The 16,547-nt window shown below is 42.7% G+C and overlaps 1 protein-coding gene across 1 annotated transcript in view; it reads right to left on the bottom strand.

Annotated features, from left to right (window-relative positions):
- LOC139410665 (adhesion G protein-coupled receptor B3-like) overlaps positions 1 to 16,547 on the bottom strand; it is a 173,771-nt gene that overhangs the window by 107,657 nt on the left and 49,567 nt on the right. Inside the window, exons 6-8 of the mRNA XM_071156092.1 lie at positions 14,339 to 14,414; positions 8,552 to 8,654; positions 7,020 to 7,063 (exon numbers count right to left, since the gene is read on the bottom strand). Coding sequence (XP_071012193.1) covers positions 7,020 to 7,063; positions 8,552 to 8,654; positions 14,339 to 14,414 — 223 coding nt within the window. The remainder of the gene's footprint in view (positions 1 to 7,019; positions 7,064 to 8,551; positions 8,655 to 14,338; positions 14,415 to 16,547) is intronic.

Here is a 16,547-nt window from a genome sequence, read left to right as displayed (position 1 = left end):
TATTCAGGAGGAAAGTATTCAGGGGGAAAGTATTCAGGAGGAAAATATTCAGGAGGAAAATATTCAGGGGGAAAGTATTCGGGGGGAAAGTATTCAGGGGGAAAGTATTCAGGGGGAAAGTATTCAGGAGGAAAATATTCAGGGGGAAAATATTCGGGGGGAAAATATTCGGGGGGAAAGTATTCAGGGGGAAAACTTATTGTAAAGACAAACTACTTATTTTTTGTTAGACTTTTTCTGTTTCCCCCTTTGCTTAATCATCATTTTTTTCTGATTATCCATGCTTGTTGTATTTGACAACCCTTTACACAAAATGACGATAAATCATAATTTAGGCATGCATGATCACGCATACCAGATGCAGAGGACAGGATTGGGGGGTACAATACATACACTCATGTATTCTAATTGTTTTCCTGCACAGATGAATGTTGGTTTCCTTTGCTGAGTACACATGTTAACCAACAAATTAATTGATTTACACATAAACCCTCAGACAAACAGATTACTGATGACAAGAATAAACAAAACACAAACAAATATATTAGATTGTTATGAATTATGCATGAGTTCTACTTTGCTTGGACAAGCTTGTTGCCAAGAAACCAAATTCTGTTTTGTCAATTCCAGTTGTAATAACATTCTCCTCCAGCTGACTTCCCCCTGGTTCACAGTCGCTGTCCCTTCAACTCTTTCAGCCGACAGTAGAAACACTACTGGACCTGAATCTATTTCTAAAAACTCTAATTATTCTCAAGAGACCAGAGACTTGTGTGGCCCCTGATTCAATAGAAATTGAATTTGGTTGAACGTGCTTTAGTTTTCTTATCTGCCACTGAGTGGAGAAGAGAACCCGTTTCTCTCGCTGTAACTGATATTGCAGCAGAAGCACAGTGCAATTTTCACATTTTAGAGTTATTAAAATTAAAAAGCAGCCATATTCAATTTACAAACTGGGGCTGCGGACAACAACTGCTGCTATTTTGTACTGGAAGATGTCAAATATGAATTCCTGTAGAATGTTATTTATTATCACACAGGGATCAGACAGTATGTCCCCTATGATAGATACTGTATTCCCCAGTGGTGCAACGTTGAAATGACCTCATTAAGACATGATTAAAACCAGAACTGGTTGAACAATTGTTAAAATGACATCTTTGTGGTCAATTTTCCCTACCGGGAAGTAGATATATTGGCCGGCAGGGTAAATGTAGGCAAACAACCCTCAAGTGTCTGTTTATATGTACTTCCATAGTTCTGTAGTGACAAGCATAATCATCCAACATCATTTTTTACTTCTGTTTTCTCCTGCATTGTGTTTCTATCTGACTGTTTACACCTCTGGGTAGTTCTAACTAATGTCCCTGTCACCCAACCTCACTGTGAGCATTGTTTGGTAAAGGGAGAGGGTGGTGGGGGGCTACACCTGGGCTGAGCTGTCCTATAGGTGTGCCCCAGGGAGAGGGTGGTGGGGGGCTACACCTGGGCTGAGCTGTCCTATAGGTGTGCCCCAGGGAGAGGGAGAGGGTGATAGGGGTATACACCTGGGCTGAGCTGTCCTATAGGTGTGCCCCAGGGAGAGGGAGAGGGAGAGGGTGATAGGGGTATACACCTGGGCTGAGCTGTCCTATAGGTGTGCCCCAGGGAGAGGGTGGTGGGGGGCTACACCTGGGCTGAGCTGTCCTATAGGTGTGCCCCAGGGAGAGTGAGGTGGGGGTATATACCTGGGCTGAGCTGTCCTATAGGTGTGCCCCAGGGAGAGGGTGGTGGGGGTATACACCTGGGCTGAGCTGTCCTATACGTGTGCCCCAGGGAGAGGGTGATAGGGGTATACACCTGGGCTGAGCTGTCCTATAGGTGTGCCTTAGGGAGAGGGTGGTGGGGGTATACACCTGGGCTGAGCTGTCCGGATTTTAGAATAGAACACACAGGATAGAAGGCTGGAACACACAGGATAGAAGGATAGAACACACAGGATAGAAGGATAGAACACACAGGATAGAACACACAGGATAGAAGGATATAACACACAGGATAGAAGGATAGAACACACAGGATAGAAGGATAGAACACACAGGATAGAAGGATAGAACACACAGGAGAGAGGGATAGAACACACAGGATAGAACACACAGGATAGAAGGATATAACACACAGGATAGAAGGATAGAACACACAGGAGAGAGGGATAGAACACACAGGATAGAACACACAGGATAGAAGGATAGAACACACAGGATAGAAGGATAGAACACACAGGATAGAAGGATAGAACACACAGGAGAGAGGGATAGAACACACAGGATAGAACACACAGGATAGAAGGATAGAACACACAGGATAGAAGGATAGAACACACAGGAGAGAGGGATAGAACACACAGGATAGAACACACAGGATAGAAGGATAGAACACACAGGAGAGAGGGATAGAACACACAGGATAGAACACACAAGATAGAAGGATAGAACACACAGGATAGAAGGATAGAACACACAGGATAGAAGGATAGAACACACAGGATAGAACACACAGGAGAGAGGGATAGAACACACAGGATAGAACACACAGGATAGAAGGAAATAATGAGTCATGAAGAACAATGTTTCTGAAATCTGGGAGGGAGTCTGTTTCTGTTTCAATCTATGAATTTTAAGAACATTTGAAATGTTTCAGAAACAGATGAAGGGAACTGTGTATGGGATATATAGTTGACGTTATTTGTTGACATTCTTCAATTTAAACGTTGTATAGATAGATGTAGGATCTTACTTTGGTCACTCGTTTGTTACTGAGAATTTTCCTATACAGCAGGAAATGCAACTTGTAGTGTTTTTGAGTTTAAGAAGGCTTCTGAAGTTTGTTATTTCAGACTTGCTTTCCCTTCACTATAGTAGTATCAACCCCTACAAAAATGTCCATGAATTATAATCCACATAATTAGTAACATTTCCTGTTGCTGCAGCATTATTTTTCTTGCTGTTGCAAACTGGATCAAATTAAGGTCCTACATCTGTATGCTATCTAGTCCTTTCAGAGGAGGATTAAGAAACCAGAATAATAAAGCATGTTAAATTAAATGGAGATAAGATTTGAGTCTAATGTATATAATGATGGTATATTATCTGACGCACAATGTGTAAGGAACAAAGAACGCAAGGAACAAATAACGATGGCATTGAAACCAGCTTCTATCAAATCACTGAGTTCCTTGATATTCCAACGGCACAAAGGATCTTTCGTTTGATTTACCCTTATCAGTGTGCTATTACGGCTGTAATACAACGGCTGAAATACAACACAGAGGACAAGAGATGCATTCAAAACATACATTCAATTTCCTCTGGCCTTCGCCGCTTATTGTCTCATACAATATGTGAGATAATACCTGCCCTGTGTGTGAGATAATACCTGCCCTGTATGTGAGATAATACCTGCCCTGTATGTGAGATAATACCTGCCCTGTATGTGAGATAATACCTGCCCTGTATGTGAGATAATACCTGCCCTGTATGTGAGATAATACCTGCCCTGTATGTGAGATAATACCTGCCCTGTATGTGAGATAATACCTGCCCTGTATGTGAGATAATACCTGCCCTGTATGTGAGATAATACCTGCCCTGTATGTGAGATAATACCTGCCCTGTGTGTGAGATAATACCTGCCCTGTATGTGAGATAATACCTGCCCTGTATGTGAGATAATACCTGCCCTGTATGTGAGATAATACCTGCCCTGTATGTGAGATAATACCTGCCCTGTATGTGAGATAATACCTGCCCTGTATGTGAGATAATACCTGCCCTGTATGTGAGATAATACCTGCCCTGTATGTGAGATAATACCTGCCCTGTATGTGAGATAATACCTGCCCTGTGTGTGAGATAATACCTGCCCTGTATGTGAGATAATACCTGCCCTGTATGTGAGATAATACCTGCCCTGTATGTGAGATAATACCTGCCCTGTATGTGAGATAATACCTGCCCTGTATGTGAGATAATACCTGCCCTGTATGTGAGATAATACCTGCCCTGTATGTGAGATAATACCTGCCCTGTGTGTGAGATAATACCTGCCCTGTATGTGAGATAATACCTGCCCTGTATGTGAGATAATACCTGCCCTGTATGTGAGATAATACCTGCCCTGTATGTGAGATAATACCTGCCCTGTATGTGAGATAATACCTGCCCTGTATGTGAGATAATACCTGCCCTGTATGTGAGATAATACCTGCCCTGTATGTGAGATAATACCTGCCCTGTATGTGAGATAATACCTGCCCTGTATGTGAGATAATACCTGCCCTGTATGTGAGATAATACCTGCCCTGTGTGTGAGATAATACCTGCCCTGTATGTAAGATAATACCTGCCCTGTATGTGAGATAATACCTGCCCTGTATGTGAGATAATACCTGCCCTGTATGTGAGATAATACCTGCCCTGTATGTGAGATAATACCTGCCCTGTATGTGAGATAATACCTGCCCTGTGTGTGAGATAATACCTGCCCTGTATGTGAGATAATACCTGCCCTGTATGTGAGATAATACCTGCCCTGTATGTGAGATAATACCTGCCCTGTATGTGAGATAATACCTGCCCTGTGTGTGAGATAATACCTGCCCTGTATGTGAGATAATACCTGCCCTGTTTGTGAGATAATACCTGCCCTGTATGTGAGATAATACCTGCCCTGTATGTGAGATAATACCTGCCCTGTATGTGAGATAATACCTGCCCTGTATGTGAGATAATACCTGCCCTGTGTGTGAGATAATACCTGCCCTGTATGTGAGATAATACCTGCCCTGTATGTGAGATAATACCTGCCCTGTATGTGAGATAATACCTGCCCTGTATGTGAGATAATACCTGCCCTGTATGTGAGATAATACCTGCCCTGTATGTGAGATAAAACCTGCCCTGTATGTGAGATAATACCTGCCCTGTATGTGAGATAATACCTGCCCTGTATGTGAGATAATACCTGCCCTGTATGTGAGATAATACATGCCCTGTATGTGAGATAATACCTGCCCTGTATGTGAGATAATACCTGCCCTGTATGTGAGATAATAGGTGCCTGTAGCTTAATGAAATACAGGAACCCTGTATGTGAGATAATAGGTGTCTGTAGCTTAATGAAATACAGGAACCCTGTATGTGAGATAATAGGTGCCTGTAGCTTAATGAAATACAGGAACCCTGTATGTGAGATAATAGGTGTCTGTAGCTTAATGAAATACAGGAACCCTGTATCTGAGATAATACCTGCCTGTAGATTAATGAAATACAGGAACCCTGTATGTGAGATAATAGGTGCCTGTATCTTAATGAAATACAGGAACCCTGTATGTGAGATAATAGGTGTCTGTAGCTTAATGAAATACAGGAACCCTGTATGTGAGATAATAGGTGCCTGTAGCTTAATGAAATACTGGAACCCTGTATGTGAGATAATAGATAATAGGTGCCTGTAGCTTAATGAAATACAGGAACCCTGTATGTGAGATAATAGATAATAGGTGCCTGTAGCACAGGAACCCTGTATGTGAGATAATAGGTGCCTGTATCTTAATGAAATACAGGAACCCTGTGTGTGAGATAATAGGTGTCTGTAGCTTAATGAAATACAGGAACCCTGTATGTGAGATAATAGGTGCCTGTATCTTAATGAAATACAGGAACCCTGTATGTGAGATAATAGGTGTCTGTAGCTTAATGAAATACAGGAACCCTGTATGTGAGATAATAGGTATCTGTAGCTTAATGAAATACAGGAACCCTGTATGTGAGATAATAGGTGCCTGTAGCTTAATGAAATACAGGAACCCTGTATGTGAGATAATAGGTGCCTGTAGCTTAATGAAATACTGGAACCCTGTATGTGAGATAATAGATAATAGGTGCCTGTAGCTTAATGAAATACAGGAACCCTGTATGTGAGATAATAGATAATAGGTGCCTGTAGCTTAATGAAATACAGGAACCCTGTATGTGAGATAATAGGTGCCTGTATCTTAATGAAATACAGGAACCCTGTGTGTGAGATAATAGGTGTCTGTAGCTTAATGAAATACAGGAACCTTGTATGTGAGATAATACCTGCCTGTAGCTTAATGAAATACAGGAACCCTGTATGTGAGATAAGAGGGGATCGGTGATGTAATGTCCCTGTTCCCCTCATGTTATTATACGTTGTCAAGAGAAAAGTCAGGCTGCGTCCCTATTTACTATAAAGTTGCCAGGCTTTAGTCAAACGTAGTGCACAATGAAGGCAAAAGTCAGACTGCGTCCCTATTTCCTATGAAGTGCCCAGGCTTTAGTCAAACGTAGTGCACAATGAAGGCAAAAGTCAGACTGCGTCCCTATTTCCTATGAAGTGCCCAGGCTTTAGTCAAACGTAGTGCACAATGAAGGCAAAAGTCAGACTGCGTCCCTATTTCCTATGAAGTGCCCAGGCTTTAGTCAAACGTAGTGCACAATGAAGGCAAAAGTCAGACTGCGTCCCTATTTACTATGAAGTGCCCAGGCTTTAGTCAAACGTAGTGCACAATGAAGGCAAAAGTCAGACTGCGTCCCTATTTACTATGAAGTGCCCAGGCTTTAGTCAAACATAGTGCACGATAAAGGGAACGATGCAGACCCAGACTTAATTCCCCGATGTTATTTAGAAGTTTTATTCATTTCATCTGATTTTAATCTTCATAGGCGTTTTTTTCTGCTGAAGTAATTGTCCTCAGATCCCCTTTCAGAGGACGGCGGCCCCGAAGCTAATACATGCAGTGTATAGGACCGTCTGAAGACATTCTGAGTAGAATTACGTACAGTAAGTACACTTTGCCAAGACGGACAAAACAGTGTTTTCATCTTCAGAGCATTTAGAAATATAGTTTATTTCAATAGAAATGAAAAGCGTAACCATACATCACAGATACATCAGCATCACCATGGATTAGAGAAGAGCAAGGAGAAAACAGCAAAAAGAAAGGCTTGTTTACTTACATGACGCTGTTATCCCACAATGCACAGTAAGGACTCAGGGTTCCCTGCATTACCAAGAAGAAGAGAGCACGCTGAAAACCTTCACTCATTAGATAACCACAACAAAATGACCAAAGCCTCACAGATACTCATTTCTACCTGTAATTATCCAAGAATAACTCACTAAACAAATTGTTCTTTTAAAACTAACGGCTATGGCAAGACCTCTTTAGATTGCAGTTCAGGGTTAAAATGTAAAATGCCAATGAGAATTGGTGGCAGTTTCACTTTGAATCACTTTAGCCTCAATAAGCATTGAAGTACCCAACAATGGCTACAGCCACACGTTTAGAGTGCATCAGCCAACAAACAATGGTAGAGTAATTGATTCGATGATTAATTTGCAGGCGCCCAGTGTAGCAGGTGTGTCAGGAGAGCGAGAGAGAGAGAGAGAGAGAGAGAGAGAGAGAGAGAGAGAGACAGAGAGAGAGAGAGAGAGAGAGAGAGAGAGACAGAGAGAGACAGAGAGACAGAGAGAGAGAGAGAGAGAGACAGAGAGAGACAGAGAGAGAGAGAGAGAGAGAGAGAGAGACAGAGAGAGACAGAGAGACAGAGAGAGAGAGAGAGAGAGAGAGAGGGAGAGAGAGAGAGAGAGAGAGAGACAGAGAGACAGAGAGAGAGAGAGACAGAGAGGGAGAGAGAGAGAGAGAGAGAGAGAGAGAGAGACAGAGAGAGAGAGAGAGAGAGAGAGAGAGAGAGAGAGAGAGAGAGAGAGAGAGAGAGAGAGAGGGAGAGAGAGAGAGAGAGAGAGAGAGAGAGAGAGAGAGACAGAGAGAGAGAGAGAGAGAGAGAGAGAGGAGAGAGAGAGAGACAGAGAGAGAGAGAGAGAGAGAGAGAGACAGAGAGAGAGAGAGAGAGAGAGAGAGAGAGAGAGAGAGAGAGAGAGAGAGAGAGAGAGAGAGAGATGGCACTGTCCAGATAATTACAAGGACAAGCTCTCTTTACAACCCTGGCCTTTTAGTTAATCTCTGAGATAAAGACGATCGTTCAGAGGTGTCGTCCAAGGTGATGCAGAGCAGCATGTCATTGTCAGAGCCCATATATTTCAACTTGTCCTCCTGATTCAGATCTGGGCCTGTGTTTATCAAGCGTCTCAGAGTAGCACTGCTGATCTGGGGTCAGTTTTGCCTTTAATAATAAAATGAATGAGGTTAATATGGACAGGGATGACCTGATCCTAGGTCAGCACTCGTACTCTGAGATGCTTTGTGAATATAGGTCCAGATATACAGTATCCTCTCTGTATAAATTGACTTTGGTAACCGTGTTTGAGTGTGGACTCCGGTATATGGATTACCGTCATGTAACTGGGTCCAATGTATCGGTTACACAATTATCTGATTGGATATTAAACATCTGCCTTCTCTGTATCGCTTGTATGCCTTTTCAAGAAGTGAGGGAGTCTTGGGCAGGTACTTACATTGTGAGGAGGTCATTCTTGCCCTCGATTGATTCAAATGAAAGATGAAAGATGAATAAATAAAGGTCCTTACGTTGGCCAGGTGAGCCAGCTCGATCTCCAGGTGTGACTCTGTTATCCTGGGCTCTGGTCTCACTGTGACAGCAATGACTTTGGAGCTCACTGCCGTGTGGTTCCTGGGTGGAAAACAGAGTGATGTACACCATGAGATGGACACTGATTGGAAGTTGTGGCACTTAGGCACTGCTACATAAATACCGTGTGTTCGGTCCCACTTTAAACAAAGTACATCTTATAAAGGCTATATATAGCTTCATAATGGCTTCATGATCACTACATAAAGGCTTTATAAGCACTACATAAATGCTTCACAAATCGTACAAACCATATGACTAAACTTTATGTTCTGTCTTATTATAAGGGTATATGTCAGACAAATGCATTACAATCTCTGGGAGAGTTTTCTTTGTGAGTCAGGATTTTATTTTTTGGGGAGTTTGCACAAAAGGTGTGTTAATTAAATTTTCCCTAAATGAGTTGTGTTTCATAGACTTACCAAAGATAAAATCATATACAGCGTTTATAACATGACCCCTCATTCAGAATGTGGATACTATTGATGCACATTCAGGTTCCTCTGATATTGTCAATGCAAAGAACAACACAAAATGTCATGTCACACCTATCTGTGAGGCACTTGACAAACACACCTGCTGTGGCACTGCAGGACAAGACCTGACACACAAAATGACACATGTGAAGCAAGTCAACCCAAATACATGTGAACTGGAGCCCAGACAGAGCGAGAGGAGAGAAATTAGGCACTGGGGGGCCAACTTAGGCACTGGGGGGCCAACTTAGGGTGTGATTTCATGGTCCATTTGGAGCGAGTCACAAAAGATTGAAAATAGACACGTCTGGAGCTCTGGCCTTTTCTACGTTAAATGAATCACAACCTGAATCTAACAGAGATCTTTAAACACTGTCTATCACAAATGGCACCCAATTCCCTTTTTACTGCACTACTACAAAAGTACTGCACAGTATTTATTCTGGATCCCCATTAGCTGCTGCCTTCCTTGGGTCCGGGGAATAGGGTGCCATTTGGGACGCATTCCGTGCCTCCACCTCATCTCATGCAGTGTATACCTAGTTTATCTCCACTGCAAAGCAAGACCCCAAACCAACTTCAAATGACACGCCTCCTCTCCTTTTGTCTTTAGCTTATTTACTTCCTGAATCTAGATATGGGGGGGGGGGGGGGGGATTCTATTGCTGAATAAAAATGGATGACTTTCTCTCTAGAGTGGTAATGTGTTTTGAAACATAATAATACATTGTAGTTCATGAAAGGGTGACTTGGTAGAAAACGGCCTTGGTACACTTCTGAGCCTGCCTCTCTTCTCACCTCACCTGAACTGCCCCAGAAAAAGAGAATGAAAGAGAACTACTCAAAAGGAAGTTAATTGGAGCCTTTCTACTTTTTCAGGTTCAGATCTCCACTATGTCCTCTTTGCACTTTATTTGTCTTTATCTTCAAGGGAACGTGTGTCATGGGGTGGAGAACAGAGAATGTCACATTTCCTTTTGCTCTTTCATCTCTCTCTCTTTCATTTACCTCCTGGGGAAACAAAACAGTAGGTTGTGACACCACCAAACTGATACTACAATGACTGACTGGTTCAAATGACACCCTACTCCCCATAATATAGTGCACTACTTTTGACTGGGCCCAAAGGACTCTGGTCAAAAGTAGTGCTAAATGTAGGGAATAGTGTGCCATTTTGGTTTCTGACTGACAGTGTCTGACCTACAGTTCTCTAGGGAGGGTCGGAGAAGGTTCTAGAGCTCTCAGTTGGGCCCAAAGATGTTCCATAGAACGTCTGGAACTCTCTAGAGAGAAAGACTGGGTTCGATGTTTGATCCTGGGCAAGAACACCACAATCTGGGTCAGTCTGTCTGCTGTTTCCATAAACAGGCCACATTACTAAGTCAAATATGGATTTAGGACTGGTTCACAAAGAAAACTAGTGCAGATACAACATCAATGGATGGCTTTTATAAGAGTAGAATATCAGTGACCAGAGGAAATACAATAACAATGGATGGCTTTTATAAGAGTAGAATATCAGTGACCAGAGGAAATACAATAACAATGGATGGCTTTTATAAGAGTAGAATATCAGTGACCAGAGGAAATACAATAACAATGGATGGCTTTTATAAGAGTAGAATATCAGTGACCAGAGGAAATACAATAACAATGGATGGCTTTTATAAGAGTAGAATATCAGTGACCAGAGGAAATACAATAACAATGGATTACTTTTATAAGAGTAGAATATCAGTGACCATTGTAAATCTATCTGCACTGCTAATGCTATAATTTCATCAGTAGATTATATATATTTGACTATATTTCCTTCAGGACCATCCTACAGTGGGCTAATGTATAGTTGTAGTGCAGCACTCCCAAGGAAGCTAAGAATAGCAACATCATTTCTTTGAAAGGGTGGAGTGCTGTGTTGTTTGGGTTAGTTGAGACCGGGAACAAAGAAACAGGACCACGTGCGTAGATCACTGCTCTGAGGAGAGACTGACTGATGGCTGCATTTCACTTCAGGTAGATACCATTGTTGAATGTGTTATTTTATCTTATCTGCTATTGGTTTTCCTCTCAGTGTATGAGGACCTGTTGCAAAAGCTGTCTACTCTGTCAAAAGCAAGCTTTGTGCAACAGGAAAATACATCTGATTGTGGGTTGTTGTAGGTAACATCTCTAGCCAGCTAGCTAACATGTAGCCAGTAGCTAACTATCTAGCTATCCAGCACTGTACACTAGCGCTAACTAATTATGTGAGAGAAACATTAATAGCAACCCATATTGACAAAGTGAAAACATGTATTTAGAAAATGTTTGCTAATTAACAGAAAATGAAATGTATAAATATCTCATTTGCGTAAGCATTCACACCTCTGAGTCAATACGTGTTAGAATCACATTTGTAGTGACTGGGTGTATTGATACACCATCTAAAGTGTAATTCATAACTTTAATATGCTCCGAGGGATATTCAATGTCTGCTTAAAAAAATTAAAAAACATCTACCAATTAAGTGCCCTTCTTTGTGAGGCATTGGAAAACACCATTGGTCTTTTATGGAATCTGTGCTGAATCTGTGTTTGAAACTCACTGCTCGACTAAGGGATCTTATAGATCATTGTATGTGTGGAGTACAGAGATGAGGTAGTCATTCAAAAATCATGTTAAACACTATTATTTCATACCGAATGACTCCATTCCGAATGACTCCACTCCATGACTTATAAAGCCCAGTTTTACTGCTGAATTTATTTAGGCGTCATAAAAAAGTGGGTGAATACTTATTACATTTTCAGCTTTTCAGCTTTTCATTTTAAATGACTTTGTTAAAATTTCTAAAAACATAATTCCACTTTGACATTATGACACAACACCTCATTTTGAATCCATTTTAAATTCAGGCTGTAACACAACAAAATGTGGAAAAAGTCAAGGGGTGTGAATATTTTCTGAAGGCTCTGTATATCTTTACACCCACACACTGATGGGTGGCACGCTCATCATAGAGAATAATGGTTCTAGCTACCTGACGTTAGCTAAGTAGAGGACTTGGCCACATTCCTAGGCTCATTCTGTATCAGCATAAGAGAGAAGATTGATAAAGTAATTGCTATAATTTTAATAAAGTACTGATGTGTACAAATGTTTGTGATAAAAATGGGGCGGCAGGGTAGCCTAGTGGCTAGAGTGTTGGACTAGTAACCGGAAGGTTGCAAGTTCAAACCCCCAAGCTGACAAGGTACAAATCTGTCGGACTGCCCCTGAACAGGCAGTTAACCCACTGTTCCTAGGCCGTCATTGAAAATAAGAATTTGTTCTTAACTGACTTGCCTAGTTAAATAAAGGTTAAATAAAAAAAACATAAACTCATTTTAACTTAACACGGATGGATGTAGTTCAATGTACTTACTTTGCTCGGGCCTCTTTTTGTCTTTCACTCAATGCAAGAGATTCTAGGCTTGTGTCCCGAATGGCACCCTATTCCCTACAAAGTGTACTTTAGATCAGAGCCCTACATAGGGAATAGGGTGTGATTTCATACGCAGCCTTGCTCTAACTGGGTGAGAGCCTTGACGATACGTAATGACAGTAATGTCCAAACTGATAAACAGAATAACTAACAATATTGGAAACCAGCTTGAAAGCATAAACCAACCATGAAATACTGCTTAGTCGTCTGTTGTCCCTTCTAATTAGTAGTATGACAACATAATATGATTTAACCAGGATGGAGTGAGTTCAGAAGGAGATATTATGATGATTATTTTAACCCAATTTTGTGTTGCTTCCCAAATGGTATCCTATTCCTTATTTAGTGCACTACTTTAGACCAGGGCTTTGGTCAAAAAAAGTACATTATATAGGGAATAGGGTGCGATTTGGGACACAGATGTGGTGTCATCCTCCTCAGCAGAAAGCAGAGATTAATTGTTGTTGAGTCTGGGAGTAAAGCTTGTCGTTTTAATTCATGAAAAGTTACAGGGAAACTTCAGTTGATCCGCTTTGATGGATTCTTTGATAATTGGCTTGTCATCTATGGATTACACGACTGAAAGATTGTATTCTACTACGATATTCTAAAAGAAAGCGATGCCATTTTTCCTTTTGAAGTATTGATGATGTTCTGGTAGAATGATGCATCATGGGAGTAATATGTCTGTTTTACCTGCACATCATTTTTGATCTACTGTATATAATGTACCTTGAGAAGGGTTTTTGTATCCTCGTGGGTACAGTAGTATGTATAGTGCAGTACGTAAAATGAGCTTTTGCAAGTACATATAGTGCAATGTAGAGGCCATTTCCTGGAAAAGCAAAGTGGAAGGAGTCTTTTATGAACCCTCCCTGGATAGCCTACACTACCTGTGAAATACTATTGGAGGATTTACACTCAGGCAGTGCAGCAGACACTTTGTCAGAGAATAAAGTTGACATCATATTTTACATCTCACTGCTGTCTCGCCTGGACCGTGTCCCAAATGACTACTTCTTCCCTCTGTCTCCCTCTCCAGAGAGGGAGACAGAGAGGGAGACAGAGAGAGAGACAGAGAGGGAGACAGAGAGAGAGACAGAGAGAGAGACAGAGAGGGAGACAGAGAGGGAGACAGAGAGATAGACAGAGAGAGACAGAGAGGGACAGAGAGGGAGACAGAGAGGGACAGAGAGAGAGACAGAGAGGGAGACAGAGAGGGAGACAGAGAGAGAGACAGAGAGAGAGACAGAGAGGGAGACAGAGAGGGAGACAGAGAGATAGACAGAGAGAGAGACAGAGAGGGAGACCGAGAGAGAGACCGAGAGGGAGACAGAGAGGGAGACAGAGAGAGAGAGACAGACAGAGAGAGAGACAGAGAGAGAGACAGACAGATAGAGAGAGACAGAGAGAGAGAGAGACAGACAGAGAGAGAGACAGAGAGGGAGACAGAGAGAGCGACAGAGAGACAGACAGAGAGAGAGACAGAGAGAGAGACAGAGAGACAGACAGAGAGGGAGACAGAGAGGGAGACAGAGAGGTAGAGAGAGAGACAGAGAGAGACAGAGAGGGAAAGAGAGGGAGAGACAGAGAGAGAGACAGAGAGGGAGAAAGAGAGGGAGACAGAGAGAGAGAGAGAGAGAGAGAGACAGAGAGAGAGACAGAGAGAAAGAGTGACAGAGTGACAGAGTGCTAGAGAGAGAGAGAGAGAGAGAGAGATACAGAGAGAGACAGAGACAGAGACAGAGAGAGAGATGTTGATAGAGCAGATGTATGGTCCATCTTACCTTGGTGAAGGCAGCATCAGTCCCAGAGTCTTGTACAGGACTGTCCCCAGGATGAAAACAGGTGATCCATCCATGTCTGATGAGCAGAAGGAAATTAGTTTGGACACCGTTGGTTACAGGACAGTTTAGTTGTGGTAGTGGTTGTACAGTGTCTTATGAATGGGCTGGCCATCTGAAAGATGCAATGAACCTTAATAATCTCAACAACACCACAGCACAGGGTCAACAGATAGTCATAAACCAACATATCAGGCCACAGACACAGACTAACTCTTAATGATGGGCTTTATTTGGAGCTATATTTGGCCAGGCAGCGAAACAAGCCACTTCACAACTTTCCTGCCAACAGCAATCAGCTAAATTGTCCTCAACAATGAACCATTGATAAAGGGTAAGGGATGGTCCAATGAATCTTTGCCTGTAAGGCAGTGGTCACTTCAAGAGGTTCCTAATCAATCACCAAACACTTCTGTAGAAATACCACAAAAAAAGGCTTGCACTCCTTTTATGTATTCGTGTTGTGCTGCTGCTTGTGCACTTGATTCAGAAGCCCTGTGGGTGGGAGGTGCACTTGATTCAGAAGCCCTGTGGGTGGTAGGTGCACTTGATTCAGAAGCCCTGTGGGTGGGAGGTGCACTTGATTCAGAAGCCCTGTGGGTGGTAGGTGCACTTGATTCAGAAGCCCTGTGGGTGGTAGGTGCACTTGATTCAGAAGCCCTGTGGGTGGGAGGTGCACTTGATTCAGAAGCCCTGTGGGTGGTAGGTGCACTTGATTCAGAAGCCCTGTGGGTGGTAGGTGCACTTGATTCAGAAGCCCTGTGGGTGGTAGGTGCACTTGATTCAGAAGCCTTGTGGGTGGGAGGTACACTTGATTCAGAAGCCCTGTGGGTGGTAGGTGTACATGAGTCAGAAGCCCTGTGGGTGGTAGGTGCACTTGATTCAGAAGCCCTGTGGGTGGTAGGTGCACTTGATTCAGAAGCCCTGTGGGTGGTAGGTGCACTTGATTCAGAAGCCCTGTTTGTGGGAGGTGCACTTGATTCAGAAGCCCTGTGGGTGGTAGGTGCACTAGATTCAGAAGCCCTGTGGGTGGTAGGTGCACTTGATTCAGAAGCCCTGTGGGTGGTAGGTGCACTTGATTCAGAAGCCCTGTGGGTGGTAGGTGCACTTGATTCAGAAGCCCTGTATACGGGTAAGCAAAGTGTTCCCATTTTGAACCATTTCATTGTGCCTACGGCTCCCACAACCTCGGCCACAGCAAAATTTGATACTAGCCTACATGAGATTTCATAACTCTTATAACAATGACCAGAGAGAGACTGTCAACAGCAAATAAGTGTTTTTTTTATGAGCGAGTTCATGTCTAAGTTTATTCAGCACTGTCAACACTGTTATTATTCAACGCTACTACAAAGCATAAAACTTCCTTCTATCTTCCACTCGCGCTGCAATGAATGAGTAACGATGTGTATCGAGAGCCCTGCGGTTTTATTATTATTAGCAGCTTGTCGTGTCTATTTCAATATTGAGGAATATTTCCCTTTCTCTGGTCATAGGAACAACATGAATTTGTGCCTGAGGCAGATGCGGTGTGACTCAAGTTTTGCCATCAGGTGGAAGACAGTGTCCCTTCTCTCTGGTCAATTTCACCGGAGAAAAGGAAGGAGAGAGCAGGTGGAAGACAGTGTCCCTTCTCTCTGGTCAATTTCACCGGAGAAAAGGAAGGAGAGAGCAGGTGGAAGACAGTGTCTCCTCTCTCTGGTCAATTTCATCGGAGGAAAGGAAGGAGAGAGCAGGTGGAAGACAGTGTCTCCTCTCTCTGGTCAGTCTCACCGGAGGAAAGGAAGGAGAGAGCAGGGACCGTGAGAGGCTGACCCTCTGCTGCTCTCGCCCTCTCTCTGCTGAGACTAATGCCGCGTTCAAAACAAATCGCAGACTTCCGACTTCAGTGCGTTCAGGACAACTTGGAACTCTGAAAAAAACTAGATCCGATTTGAATAAATATGTTGAATGGCCATCCAACTTGGAATTCCAAGTCGGAAACTCTGGCATCTTTCTAGGGCTCCGACCTGAAGAGCACTCTTTGACTTCATTTTTTCCCCAGAGTTCCCCCGAGTTGTCTTGAAAGCACCATGACCATCAGATGCAGGGACCATCAGTCTTGTAAAATAACATTTATGCGAGGCACTTTCCCAACTGCTGTCATGTCACC

This window comes from Oncorhynchus clarkii, chromosome 1, assembly GCF_045791955.1.
Source record: "Oncorhynchus clarkii lewisi isolate Uvic-CL-2024 chromosome 1, UVic_Ocla_1.0, whole genome shotgun sequence".
Classification (NCBI taxonomy): domain Eukaryota; kingdom Metazoa; phylum Chordata; class Actinopteri; order Salmoniformes; family Salmonidae; genus Oncorhynchus; species Oncorhynchus clarkii.
Note: the sequence above shows the minus strand (reverse complement) of the source record. Positions and strands in the feature narration are given on the sequence as shown.